Source organism: Dromiciops gliroides, chromosome 3 (genome assembly GCF_019393635.1).
Source record: "Dromiciops gliroides isolate mDroGli1 chromosome 3, mDroGli1.pri, whole genome shotgun sequence".
Lineage (NCBI taxonomy): Eukaryota > Metazoa > Chordata > Mammalia > Microbiotheria > Microbiotheriidae > Dromiciops > Dromiciops gliroides.
Genome location: NC_057863.1, coordinates 181269806 through 181282960, shown reverse-complemented (window position 1 = coordinate 181282960; position 13155 = coordinate 181269806). Strand labels below are relative to the sequence as shown.

Sequence of the window (13155 nt, the reverse complement as noted above, 5' to 3'; positions counted from 1 at the left end):
GGTTAGGAAGAGCAAATTTAGGTGTCTTAAAGCTGAAAACGTAGGCCTGGAATTCAAGGAGGAAAAAAACCCAATCACTTCAGCTCATTTCTGGGAGAGTGGTGTCACTCCTACAGGAAGGGTTTCTTTGTCCCACTACCTTTCCCCCTCCCCAAGTCATATACTCTCCTGAAGAACCCTCTCCCGACTGCAGGTTCAACTGCATGCAAATTAAGCCGGTAAGTCGTTTTCATTCGTTTCATATTCTTTTTTATCCTTTAAAAAGGGATGTGAAACCTACCTAGATATGGACCTCTGAGATGGAACTTTCCAAAATGCTATTACTTTAAAAGTTTTACGTTATCAATCAACATTGCCAGAATTGACATCTTCAATGCCTCAGAATGTCATTACAATTTAATCAACCGTGATCACATTTATCTGTAAATGAATTATATAAAGAATGAGGCATATAAATTCCAAAAGGTCAGAGGTAGCTATTTCTATCTTCCGTCTCTATTGGAAGACTTCCATTATCTGGTACTTAAGACTTAGAAGATGACGGTGCCCGTCACCTTCCCATTCTTTCATTCGTTCGTCAGTATTAAGACGCAGGCACCTAGCTGGGGGTTCCTGTGCTTTGTCTTCCGAACCTTAGCACCTAGGCCAGGATGCGGCACATAGTAGGGCCTTAATAAAAATTTGTTGACCGAATGACTGATATGAATACATAGCTGCGCCCGCTTTCTTTGCCCAGGCAACGTTTCATCCCAAGTCACGCCGAAGGTGGGGGCACAAGGTTTCTCCGGCTCCCGCGTGGCTGCGCTACCACCTCCGGGCGAGCTCGGCCCACTCTTCATTCCACGCCGGGGAGGACCGGTTCGACCCCACAGCCCGTGTGTCAGTGACGTACTTCCGCTGTCGCGAGAGCCCGCCCCCTCGGCTCCAGGTTTGAACGCGGTTTCCCCGGGAGACAACGGCGGGCGAGGCCGGAGAATCCGAGACGAGTCATGGAGCCGAAAGTAGTCAAGCCTCCGGGCCAGGACGTGGCCTTGGAGCGCCTCAAGACACGTTACGGAATCTGTAGGACTTTCCAGTCTGAGGTAAACCCTCCCCCGGCCAGAGGGCAGGGCGACTGTCTCCACTCCTTTCTTTGTCCTAGTCGGTTTCCTGGGTCCCGCTCTGCTCCTGGAGCTGCCTGCTTCTCGTCCCCCTCCTCCACTTCTGTTCCCCGCCAGGTAAAGTAATTGCATGTCCCTTCCCGCATTCTCCCCCGCATCCGTGGCCGCGGCCCAGCAGGCCCCTTACTCCTTGTTAAAACTGTTCTTGTCTGAGTCTTTGTCGAGACCCTCGGTTAGTGCGCTTCGTGGGGAGGGGCTGGGGGCGGGCCCAGAAAGATGAGGGTGATGGGGACGGGGGTGGGGGAGCGTAAGGTGGGACTTGGGGGGCGTGATCGGCTGTCGTTTAGAGCGGGTGATTAGTCCTAGTTTATCATCCCTGTTCTTATTACGGGAATAACAGGAGCTAGCATTTATATGCAGCTCTAAAGTTTGCAGTGTGGTTTTACTCCTTTATCTCCTTCAACCCTGTGAGGCAGGTGCTCTTTATACCTCCATTTTGCAACGAGCATTTATTAAGCTCCTGCTGTGTAACAGACCCTGTGCCTTCAAGTAAGCACTGAGGATATACAATCTCATAACCAAACATCGATTAAACCCCTACTATCGGCCAGAGACTGACTGTTCTTTAAGTAAGTGACGGTCAAGTCACTGAGCATTGCTCTCTTACTATGAACCACGCACAACAGTTTGGCACAGGCATAGAGGAGAGGCACTAACATTAATTAAGGGGAGTAATGGAGATGCAGTTTTAGCTGGGAACTGAAGGAAACCCAGAAGTGGAGATTAGGAGGAGGGTGATTGGAGCAGCGAGGGGACATGCCAGTCAGGAGATGGAGCATGGAGGAGGAGGAACAGCAAGGATGAGTTTGGAGGGGAGTAGGGTGTAAGAGGACTGGAAATGGTAGGAAGGAAGGAAGGGTCTCGTCGCCCAAGATTTTAAATGCCAAACAGGATTTTATTCTTATTTAATTTCCAGAATACTGGAAATGATGAGAGCCATTGAAATTGATTTAATGGTGGGTGGGTGCTGGGGTAAGACTTCTGAATAGGGAGGTTAGAAAGAGGGGAGGAAACTTTGGGGGGGGGGACACTAATGAATTCCATTTAGGGCATTGAAACGAGTCCCATAGCTAATAAGTATTTTGAGCTAGAATTAGAACTGAGGTCTTCCTAATTTCCAAGTCATGTGTTTTATCTGCTGCTTACCTAGAAATCCAGAAATGTTTCTTTTTATATCGACATTCAAATCTATATCTTCAAAACCCATAGAGAATTTTGGAGGAATTCTGTAAACATAAAAGTATGGTTATAAGAATTTATATGTATATATTTCTTTGTGCTTGGAAAAATAATAGTATTCCAAGATAATAGTTGAGTACCTGTGTAAATATTTCTGTTGATAGCTGATATTTACTCAGAGCTTTAGGGTTTACTTTAAGTATTTAAAGTACTTTTGTTAAAGGCTAAAATTCTAGCTAGTCTGTCTAAAATATCTAATGAGTGGTGGCCAATAAATTATAAGCTTTAGCAAGAGTTAGGCTTTTAAGCAAATATCAAGGAGATTAAGAATTTGGTAAAGAGAGAGAGAAAGGCCTACATTTATCTATCTATTAAAGGGAGAGCGCATTTCTAGCTCCGCTTCTGCAGGAAAGAGCACTAGTCAGAGCACCAGGCTCCCCCTTCCTCCTCCCACAAGCAAATGTCACTTCTTGAAGCCAAAGAAAAGACGCATGGTCTTGCCCTCAAAGACCTTCACCTCATGGGCGGAGCTCTTCTACAGTAAGTCTCCAGCAGGTGGCGTCATTCGAATTGTTACAACTTTACTTACTTTCTTATATGTGCTAAAGACCCTTTGAATGGAACTGTTACCAGTATTTTTACTCCCTTTTTAATAATCAAGAAACTCATGAGATTGTAGATTTAGAGCTGGAAGACACCTTATAAGTTACTGAGGACACCTTCCCAAATTTTACAGTTGAGGAAACTGAAGCAAAGAGGAGATAAAATGACTTGATGAGCATTAACCTAGCTGGTAAGGAACATAAACCCCGATTTTCCTGACTTTTCAGTTCACTGCCTAATCCATTATACTGGGATTCCCCTCCAACTCCAAGGTGCAGGAACATGTGACCCAGCAAATAAATGTCAGATCCAGGACTTAAACCCAGGATATATACCTTTAAATATAGTACTGCTTTCACTATACCCACAGTTGCTTCGCTTGAGTATAAGGCTGACTTGCACTTGAGGCTGACTTGCTTCTTAGAGACCTTTCCTAAATCTCTTAATCCCTCAGCCTCAGTTTTCATATCTGTTAAAAAGTGGAAGTAATAAAACAAGAAACTGCTATCAACCGCCTCCTGTGCTCTTAGTACTGTACAGTTTTTGAGAATATAAAAAAGTTTAGATAAAACAAGGAACCTACAATAAGGGTTGTTGTATACACAGTATTATATGAATAAGTGGTTACAAATAAGTGCTGAATCCTAGGAGGAAAGACCTTAATGACCTGGTACATAAGGGTACAAAGCATTATAGGCCTTTTTAGAAACATCTATAAGCAATATCTGCTTTTTCAACTTCACTTACTGGTTATAAGGATCATATGAGAGATAAGTATGGTACCACATTCAAGTGGTCTCATCTTCTTTATGGTTAATTGTCCTAAAATTTTTCTCTGCCTAACAAAACTTTTCAAAAAATGTATTTGTATTAAAAATGAGATGTTACAAAAACATTGTAAAAATTGTTTTTATATTTTAACTTATAATGAAAAAGAGTATTTTAAAAAATAAACTTTTATGTATTAAATATGTTAACTCTTATTTCTTTTAGTTTGTTGGATTGGATAATCAGGTCAGATGTAAAAGTAGAAGATCTCTTACATATACAGGTAGGAAGATTAAGTTTATTGTATGTTTTGGTGTTCATAATGAAATTCAATTTGAAAGAACAGTACTGAAAAATTAGTATACTGTGCCTGTAGAAAGATTTTGTTCATTGTAGTGTAAATAGCAAATACTGTGATTTTTCAGTTCTTTTAATAAATAGTTGCTTTATAAATGTCCTACAAACCTGTATGTCAAACTTTATGAGCCAATCTGGTTCCATCGTTTTTTTAAATATGATTCTTCCTACCTTCCCTTCCCTCCCACATTATAGCTTCTTTATGTTGGGTTTTAAAAAAAAATTCACCAGGGGTGTATATTTCATGGTGCATATCCATTCCCATGTTACTAAGATCCCAGTTATTGAAATGAAGCAATAATGTATTAATTAAATGTTGTTGTAATATACCTCTAAAAGTACATAATTGAACCATAGAGAGTACTTTATATAGCAGGATCTAGCTCTGGTTCTAGGTTGACATTTAATTTTGTTTATGTTTTGGTAAAGATCACCATAAAAATGTATCAGCTACTTAATTATAGATTGCTAGTTATTAAAATGTTCCCCCAAAAGAAAAAAAGATCATATAAGAATTCCTTTTTAGAAATGTGGTCATTACTCCTAAAATTGGGTCATTGACTATTCCATTTATTAGCTTTATCAGGTTTATTATTTTTATGTGATAAACTTTTTTTTCCCCAATTCACCAGTTAATGTGTCAGTCAATCTTTTTATATTTACTTTTATAGATAATTCTTAATTATGATTATAAATTTTAGAATTGAAATTAGTTGATCTTAAGAGAACACTTCCTGAAATATGTTTTATATGTGAACAGATGTTCAGGATCTTAAATTGAAATTGTATTTGTTTGACACATCCAATCTTATGAAATAGAACTAAAAGCAGTTCTCGTTAAATTTCTGAGAAGATAAAGAGGACTTGTATTTTATTAATCGTAATTTTATTTAAAATATTTATAATTTGCTTCCCTTTGTCTCGTTGAATTCAAATGAACATGGCCTAAGATTGTATTCATTAAATATTTATTGAGAACTTATTACATTTATTATAAGAAATGATTGTGTACTGAGGAGGATATTAAAAAATCAGATATACTTGCTTTATGGGGTTTTATAGTTTAGTTATGGAGATAAGATGATGGATACTCAAAGTAGTTAATTTAGTCTTAAATTGTAGGAACAGTGTTCTATGAAAAAGTCAGTATCTTAGTCTGTACTTTTTTATGTCTTTTATTTGCTGATAGATGTATTGGATAACTCTTCATCAGATCCAGTTATGCCTCTGCCCACTGACTCAGCAACATTTTCTCATAATATAGGAATAAATTCTACAAAACCCCTTTGTGACTTGTTCAAGAAGAATGTGAATTGGTATGTATCCTTGTATCCCTACTAGTGCTGTCCCTTCAATATTTTAGACATACTAAAAACTAGATTTAAAATTTCCTTTTTTTCCCTGAGAGATTTATACCTAGTAACTTGAGTGTCGTTAGCTTTAGTTATCTTTTACAATCAAAGAGATAGATAGATAAGGCATTTATTGAGTGCTTAAGTGCATATGAGGTGCTCTAACAACTACTGAAGATATAAATAAAAGCCTGCAATACAGGGCCTGTCCTCAGGGAACTTGCCTTCTAATAGGGGAAACGATTTCATAAGGGGAAGCTGGAAGGGAGAATTACCAGTATTGGTGGCCTGGAAGTGAAGTGGAGGCCTGTTCCAGGAAAAATAAGTGAAAGCTCAGCTATTAAAAGTCCAGAGTGTTTCCATGTAGACTGTGAGCTTCTTGGGACCTAGTTTTTTCCCCCCTCCTTTCCCAGTATTTATGCAGTAATGGGCACATAGTAGGTGTTAAATAAATGCTGGTTGACTGAGCCCAAGGTTCTGGTGGAGAGTGATAGGGGCTGTTGGCTGGAGTCCATGTAGTATGGTTTGGAGCTAGTGGGTAGGGAGGGAGATAGAGACCTGGTTCAAAGGAATCTTTTCATTTTTACTTAGAAACAGGCAAGATTGGAACATAAACATCATTAGATTTAGCTATCCTATTAATCATCCTAAAATATCTGAATAACATTTTTATATTTGTTCTTCCAATTTGAATAATCCAAGATTCAAGTTGAGATCTGTTTGTTTTCATTTGGATTCACATTTCTTAGGTGATAAGATATTTATAAATTCAGTTTAATAAATAATAATGATAGCATTTGGTGGTACTTTAGAGTTTGTAGTGTTGTGTCTCAATTATTGGTAGTGTGATATAAGACATAAAACAAGGACATAACTTGTTCTTTCCCTTGAGGAGCTTATATTAAGTCCTTTACAATTTTTTTTTTAAGTTTTTGAGCTTATAATTTTGTTAAAGAGGCAATACTTACACATATAAAGTCATTACAGAACAATCCAGGGCAGTGTATTATGCTAAATTAAGCATGAGAAATGGCCAAAATATATGAAACAGATAATATGTGTTTGTATGTATAGCAGGCAGTCAAGGAGGGGGGAAATTCAGAAATAAAGTAAGACTAAAGCTGTATATGAGAAGAAGCATGTTTTGGATTGAAATTGCTGAGAAGGTGCTGACCTGCATAGGTCCAGTGTGGGGTTTCCTTACCTGGGAATTGCAGTTGGCTATAGCAGTGATTCCATTGGTAAGAGGTCCAGGGCCTATCCCTGTTTTAAAACAGTATGTACACATAGAGAGTAAAAGAGCAATTCTCTAGGGAGTTCAAGCAGGAATACCCATATCTTTACAAAATTATCTGCAAATTTCAAATGAAAGGTATGCATTTGTCTTTAATTATTTAAATTCTCTACTTGGCATTCACAAACACTGCCAGCTTTTCTGTTGGAGCTTTGGAAGCATAGGCAGAAAGAAGAGAAATTGATACAAAGTTCAGTATCTTTATTAATTTGGGATTTCCCCTAGAATTTCCTTACATAAAATGAAAGGCAGCTTTGTCAGTTTTTTCTAGGAAATAATCTAGGGATGATGTATAATTTTAGCTTTATTCAAAACATGTAATAAGTACATCTTATATGAAGAGTACTTTGTACTAGAGAAGATACATTTAGGTAATGGTCCACTTATGTTATGTGTTTTTTTCCATTATACATATATGTGAACACACACACACACACATATATATGTACAGAGAGAGAGAGCTACACGCAGATACACACAGACACCCCCTTTGAACCTGTGATTTCATTAGCGTAGAGAACTCATAGTAAATTCCCTTTTTCAATGCAAATGAGCAACTTCTATAATTTAGTCTTAGAGAGTTGGGGCACTGGGAAGTTAAGGGATTTCTCCTCTGTCTCATAGCCAGTATGGGTCGGAAATGAGACTTAAACCAACCAGGTCATCCTGATTGCTGCAGTTATCTCTCTATTACTATAGTCTTCTATTATACCATTCTGCTTTTTTACTTTATTACATATACTATAGAATTTTCAACCTTTAATACAATTCTGTTAGAATTTATCATTTAATTTTCTCGTTTTCTATCTAACTTTGAATACATATAAAAGTCTAGTTCAATTAACTACATGTGGTCAATGGTCACTTGCCTTTGTCTAATAACAAAATATTTCTTTACAATTCTGTGATACTGTAATTAATGACCCTGGTCAAATCACTTTGTCCCTATATGCCTCAGTTTCCTCATCTATAAAATAGGGATAATAATACTTGTTATTCTTACTTCATTGTTTTGTTGTGAGGGAAGTGTTTCTTAAACTTTAAAGCTTTATATACATATGAACTATTACAGCATTTTGATTTTAATAGTATAGAATATTTTGTAGGATTTTCAAAAATTGCTATGTGTAATTTTTTTTCTTTTAAAGTCTAGATGAAGACCTGGATTATTTTTGTGATTTGAGTCCACTGGAGGTGGAGGAAGAGTTAATTGAAGATGATCGTAGTGTCAGTATTGCACAGGAAGTTAAATCATTCACAAAAGAAACATTCCCAGGTAAATAAAAATTCTATTTCATAATAGTAATTTTCTCTTCTTTTTTTTTCTTTCTTTCTTTTTTTTTGCAGGGCAATGAGGGTTAAATGACAGGGTAACACAGCTAGTAAGTGTCAAGTGTCTGAGGTTGGATTTGAACTCAGGTGCTCCTGAATCCATGGCCTATGCTTTATCCACTGCACCACCTAGCTGCCCATAATAGTCATTTAATTTTAACTTAGCCAAGAATGAAGAATAAAACTTATTTCTGGAAGTGTTAAGATAGATGTTGAATTACCTATGTATTAAAATATGTGCCTTTTAACAAATTGATATATTTTAAATTCACCTGTATTTTTGAAGATATCCTCCCTGCTCCCTTTCACTACCCATTAAGCTGCCCCTTGTAACAAAAAATAAGCAGAAAAAAGAAAGTCAGCAAAATGAATCAATACATCAAGTGAATCTGGTGGCAAGTACTTCTGCAAAGAAGGGAGAGGTGCCTTTTTATCATCTCTGCCCAGTCAAGCTTGGTCATAGAATAACACATCATTCAGTTTTGGTTTTATTTTCCCCAGGTACATTTACTCCCTGTGTGACCTTGGACAGGTCTTCTAACCTTTCTGGATAGTACAAGAAGAGCATTGGACTAGATAGCCTCTGAAATCTCTTCCAGCTTTAAAGCCTTTTCTGATTAAAAAAAGTCAATATCTTTTGTTTTTACATCATTTACATTTCCCAGTATATTCTTTCTTCCTCCCCTTCCTGAGCATCCTACATCCCTTAGAACAAAGAATTAAAAGAAGGGTTCGGGGGGGGGGGGAGCAATTTGACCAAGATAGCAACCCAAGACTGACTTCTGTAGTGTTCCACACACAGTCTCCCACTTCTACAAAAATATTATAAAGGAGTACATTTTCTCATATCTTAGGAATAATGCTTGGTCATTATAACTTTATGTAATTTAATACTGTCATAGACTGAGAGCCAGAAGTGATCTTATAAGTTTTTTAGTCTAATACCTTTGTTTTAGAGCTCAAGAAAAGGAAACCCAGAGAGTGATTTGCCCAGGGTAACAGCGAGTAATTGTCATTAGTTCAGATTCAATCCCCAGTCTTCCTGATGCCAGGGCCACACACTTTATTGATTATTTTGTTCTTTCCATATACACTGTTGTTATTGTGTGTGTTGTTTTCCAGGTTATGCTTGCTTCACTTCTCTGTCGGTTCAGATAGTCTCTCCTTTTCTCTTTATTCATCATATCCATTGTTGCTTAACAGCACAGTAATAGTTATATTCATGCACTTTTACTTGTTGAGCCTTTCCACCACTGGTGGACATGTCCTTTGTTTCCAGTTTTTTACTATTTAAAAAAGGGTTCCTAAAAATATTTTGGTGCATATTTTTATCCTTGACTGCCTTTGAAATATTTGCCTTTGGGGCTGTGGCTATTTGAGTCACTTTCTTCACATAATATCAAATTGCTCTCCAGATTAGGTAAGATCTCCACTAATAGTGCATTACTGAGCTTCTCTTCATCCATATCATTTGATTATTTAATTTATTGGGGAAATAACTTTTGATCACACATGTGTGTGCATGTATGTATGTTCCTTATATGTCTTGGATATCATCTGCTTTTCAGAAATGTGTGTTGCAATGATTTTTTCCCCAGTTAACCATTTCTCATTTACTCTGGTTACATTAATTTTGTTGCTACAGAAGCATTTCAACTTCACAAAATAATCTTATTTTATTTTTTGAGGACCTCTTCTACAACTTATTTCGTTGAGAATTCTCCCCTAGCAATAGTTTTGAAAAATACCTGATAGCTGGGCACAGTGGTTCATGCATTTTATCCCTGTTACTGAGGTGCCTTAGGCTTCGTGGTTTTCTTGAGGTTGAGAGTTCTTAGCTTCAGTAGGAGTAAGGCCATTTGGGTTTTGTCATTTAAGGCAGCACCAATATATTGAGTCCTTGGGAACAGGAAACTTATTCTCTAAAAAGGGGCAAACTGGCTCAGGCCAGAGATGGAGCAGGCTAAAGTTTCCTTACCAATCAATAGTGGGTTCCGGCCTACTAGTGATGGAAATAGGGACACCTAATCTCAAAAACAAACAAAAGACATCTGATTTCTCTTTCTACTAATTTTTTAATAATATAATGTATCTGTTTTGAGCTTATTGTAACATGGCATAAAATATTAATCTAAACCTAATTAGTTTTTTGGTTTATTTTTGTGAAGTAGGGAGTTCTTTATCAAATTGAACTTTGGGTTATTGAATTGATTGTTTCTGATTTTTCTTCATCTAATATGTTCCACTGATCTACTTTTCTGTATTTTAATATAAATATACATTTTAAAGATTCTATTTTATTACTATTTTAGTGTTTATTAGGCTTTGTAATTAAATTAGTTAAAGTTGCTAAACTAACAGGTGGGGGTTTTTTGGTTTGTTTTTGGTTTTTTTTACAAAATCTAAGTAATATTCAAATAATATAAGGATTCTTAACCTGGAATCTGGGAATTTGATAACTATTTCAATATAATTGTGGTGGGGGTGTTTTTATTTCTTATAATATTATGTATTTTAGGGAGATAGTAGAATAGAATAAGCATTTATATATTACCTACTATGTTCCAGGTACTGTGCTAAGTGCTTTACAAATATGATCTCATTTGATCCTCACCAACAATCCTGCAAAGTAGGTGCTATTATTTTCTCCCACTCTACAGTTGGGAAAACTGAGACAAACTTTAGTGACTTGCCCAGGGTCATACAGCTAATAAATATTTGAGGCCTTATTTGAATTCAGGTCTTCCTAACTCCAAAGCCAGGGCTCTAGTCGTTATATCACCCAACTTTCTCTATTTTATGCTTTTAAAGACATTGTTCTGAGAAGGAGTTCCATAGGTTTCTCCAGACTTCTCCAGACTACCAAAGGACTGGGGTTGACACTAAAAATTTTAAAGTTAAAAAAAAAAAAGCCCTCTCTAGTCCAGTCTCTTAACAAGAGAGATGAAGTAACACAAAGATAGATCATATGTTATCAGAGGTGAGATTTGAATCTAAATCCTCTGACTCTTAACATTGTTTTTTATATTGTACCATACTGCGTTAACAGTTTTTTGTCACTACAAAGAATGCTGCTATAAATGTTTTGTTATTTTGTAGCCATTTTTTTGGTGTGTGTCATTTACCCACTACAGGGTACATGCCTAGTAAAAAGATTGCTGAATCCAAGGATTTGGAATAGTTAGTTATTTTTCTTTAATAATTGCAAATTGTTTTCCAAATGCTTGAACCAGTTCATGTATCCACCAGTTGTGTTAATGTACTCATACTCTTTTCCTACAGCCCTTTCATCAGTGATTCCATTTTTCATCATGTTTGGGTGGGAAGGACTATTGAAATAGCCTAATTGTTGGTTTTCCTGCCACAAGTCTCCTCCCATTTCTGTCCACTCAGCTATTAAAGTGATCTTCCTCAAGCACAGGTCTGACCATGTCACTCACCTACTCAGCAAACTCCAGTGGTTCTCTGTTACCTCCAGGATCATATGTGAAATCCTTATGTTTGGCAGTCAAAACTTTTTGTAACCTGGCTCCCCACCCCTTCTTTTCTGTCTTTCACCTTATACTCCCCCCCCCCCCCCATACTCTTTGATGCAGTAACACTGGCTTCCTTGCTTTTCCTTAAATTCCATCTCCCTATGTGGGGCATCTTTATTGGCTGTCCCCTTGTCTGAAGTTCTCACCTTCCTTATTGTTGCCTCCTGGTTCTCTGACTTCCTTTGAGCCCCACCTAAAATTGTACCTTCTACAGGAAATCTTTCTTTATCTTTCTTAATGTAGTGCCCTCTCTCTGTTGATTATCTCCCGTTTATCCTGTATTTTACCTTGTTGTTAGAAAGTTGTTTGAAAGTTGTTTCCTCCATTAGAGATCTTTAAGAGGCAGGGATTGCATTTTGCTTTTCTCAGTATCCCCAGAATTTAGCACAGTGCCTATAACAGTGAAGCCATAGGTCCAGCCCATTGGTGTCAAACTCAAACAGAAATGGTAGCAACAAGTGTTAACTTTTTTCTTCTCATTTTTTTTAATCCCTTCTAATTGCTTCTGTAATTTAATCTCTGTCTTTCTATAAATTATATAAGGTAGAGCTTCTTGGGGACAAAAACTATACACTGTTAATCGAGAAGGCTTTCCTTTGTTTCAGGGTGTTTCCCATCATCTTTTCTTCTTGTTATTTTATTAAATCTCTATATTAATTGTTGATTTGAAGTGGTCTAGGTTTTGCAAGTAACTCTGATCTATCTTAGTCCAAGTGATCCCTTTGATTGATTTTTGTCATCATTGTCAGGAGGTAAATAAGTGTTATGATTTAGCTCTCTTATCTTTTAATGTTTTATGTGAAATATCCCAAATTCCTTCGAACACTAGTACTCAACTAGTAGAGGGGATTGCTTGTTACCATGTTCCCCTTTTTGCAGTTTGTAATTTCTTGGGGGGGGAGGTGAGAAAGCTTCTCCCATGAAAAGGTTTGGAGATCCCTCTGGCTTATTGTCTAACATAAATTCATTCAAATATTGTTTTAAAATTAAAGGAACTAAAATCTATATTTAGTTTTACATAGTAATTTAAGTATTAATGAATAAATTTGACTTTTTGAAATTTTCACTTATTTTTTAGATGTTACCTCGCTATATAATTCAGTACCTTGTAATGAGTATTTCTCTGATGAATATTGCTCTCCATTGAAGTATGCTGAAAAGTCAATATCATCTAGCAAGATGGCTAACAAACTCAGGCAAAGTTCACTTCCACCTCATATTAATCAGATATATAATGAATTATCTCTGATACATCAGAAACTGCAGGTGAGACATGATGAACTGAAAATTTTGAAATGTTTAATTTTATGTTCTTCTAGCATGCAATAAAAATTCAGTGGTAAAGTATATTAATTATTAAAATCAGTAGGGATAATAAGAGAAGAATTAATGTTCACCTGTTAAAAACTCCTAAGGGGAAGAAATAGATGAATAGGTAAAATGGTGAATGGGGGCAATGTCTAAAGGTAATTACATCAGGCAGATAAAGATATGTTTGTTTTATAATTGGCTTCACTTCTCTGGGATTTTTTTAAACTTGTGATTTGATAGGTACAGACAAACTCATGGTGAGG

At 36.7% G+C, this 13155-nt stretch overlaps 1 protein-coding gene across 1 annotated transcript in view; it reads left to right on the top strand.

Annotated features, from left to right (window-relative positions):
* The first annotated feature begins 974 nt into the window (after nt 1-974).
* CCDC138 (coiled-coil domain containing 138) overlaps nt 975-13155 on the top strand; it is a 60981-nt gene continuing 48800 nt past the window's right edge. The window contains exons 1-5 of the mRNA XM_043996381.1: nt 975-1217; nt 3936-3993; nt 5257-5383; nt 7862-7989; nt 12660-12847. Of these exons, the coding sequence (XP_043852316.1) occupies nt 990-1217; nt 3936-3993; nt 5257-5383; nt 7862-7989; nt 12660-12847 (729 nt within the window). The 5' untranslated portion in view covers nt 975-989. The remainder of the gene's footprint in view (nt 1218-3935; nt 3994-5256; nt 5384-7861; nt 7990-12659; nt 12848-13155) is intronic.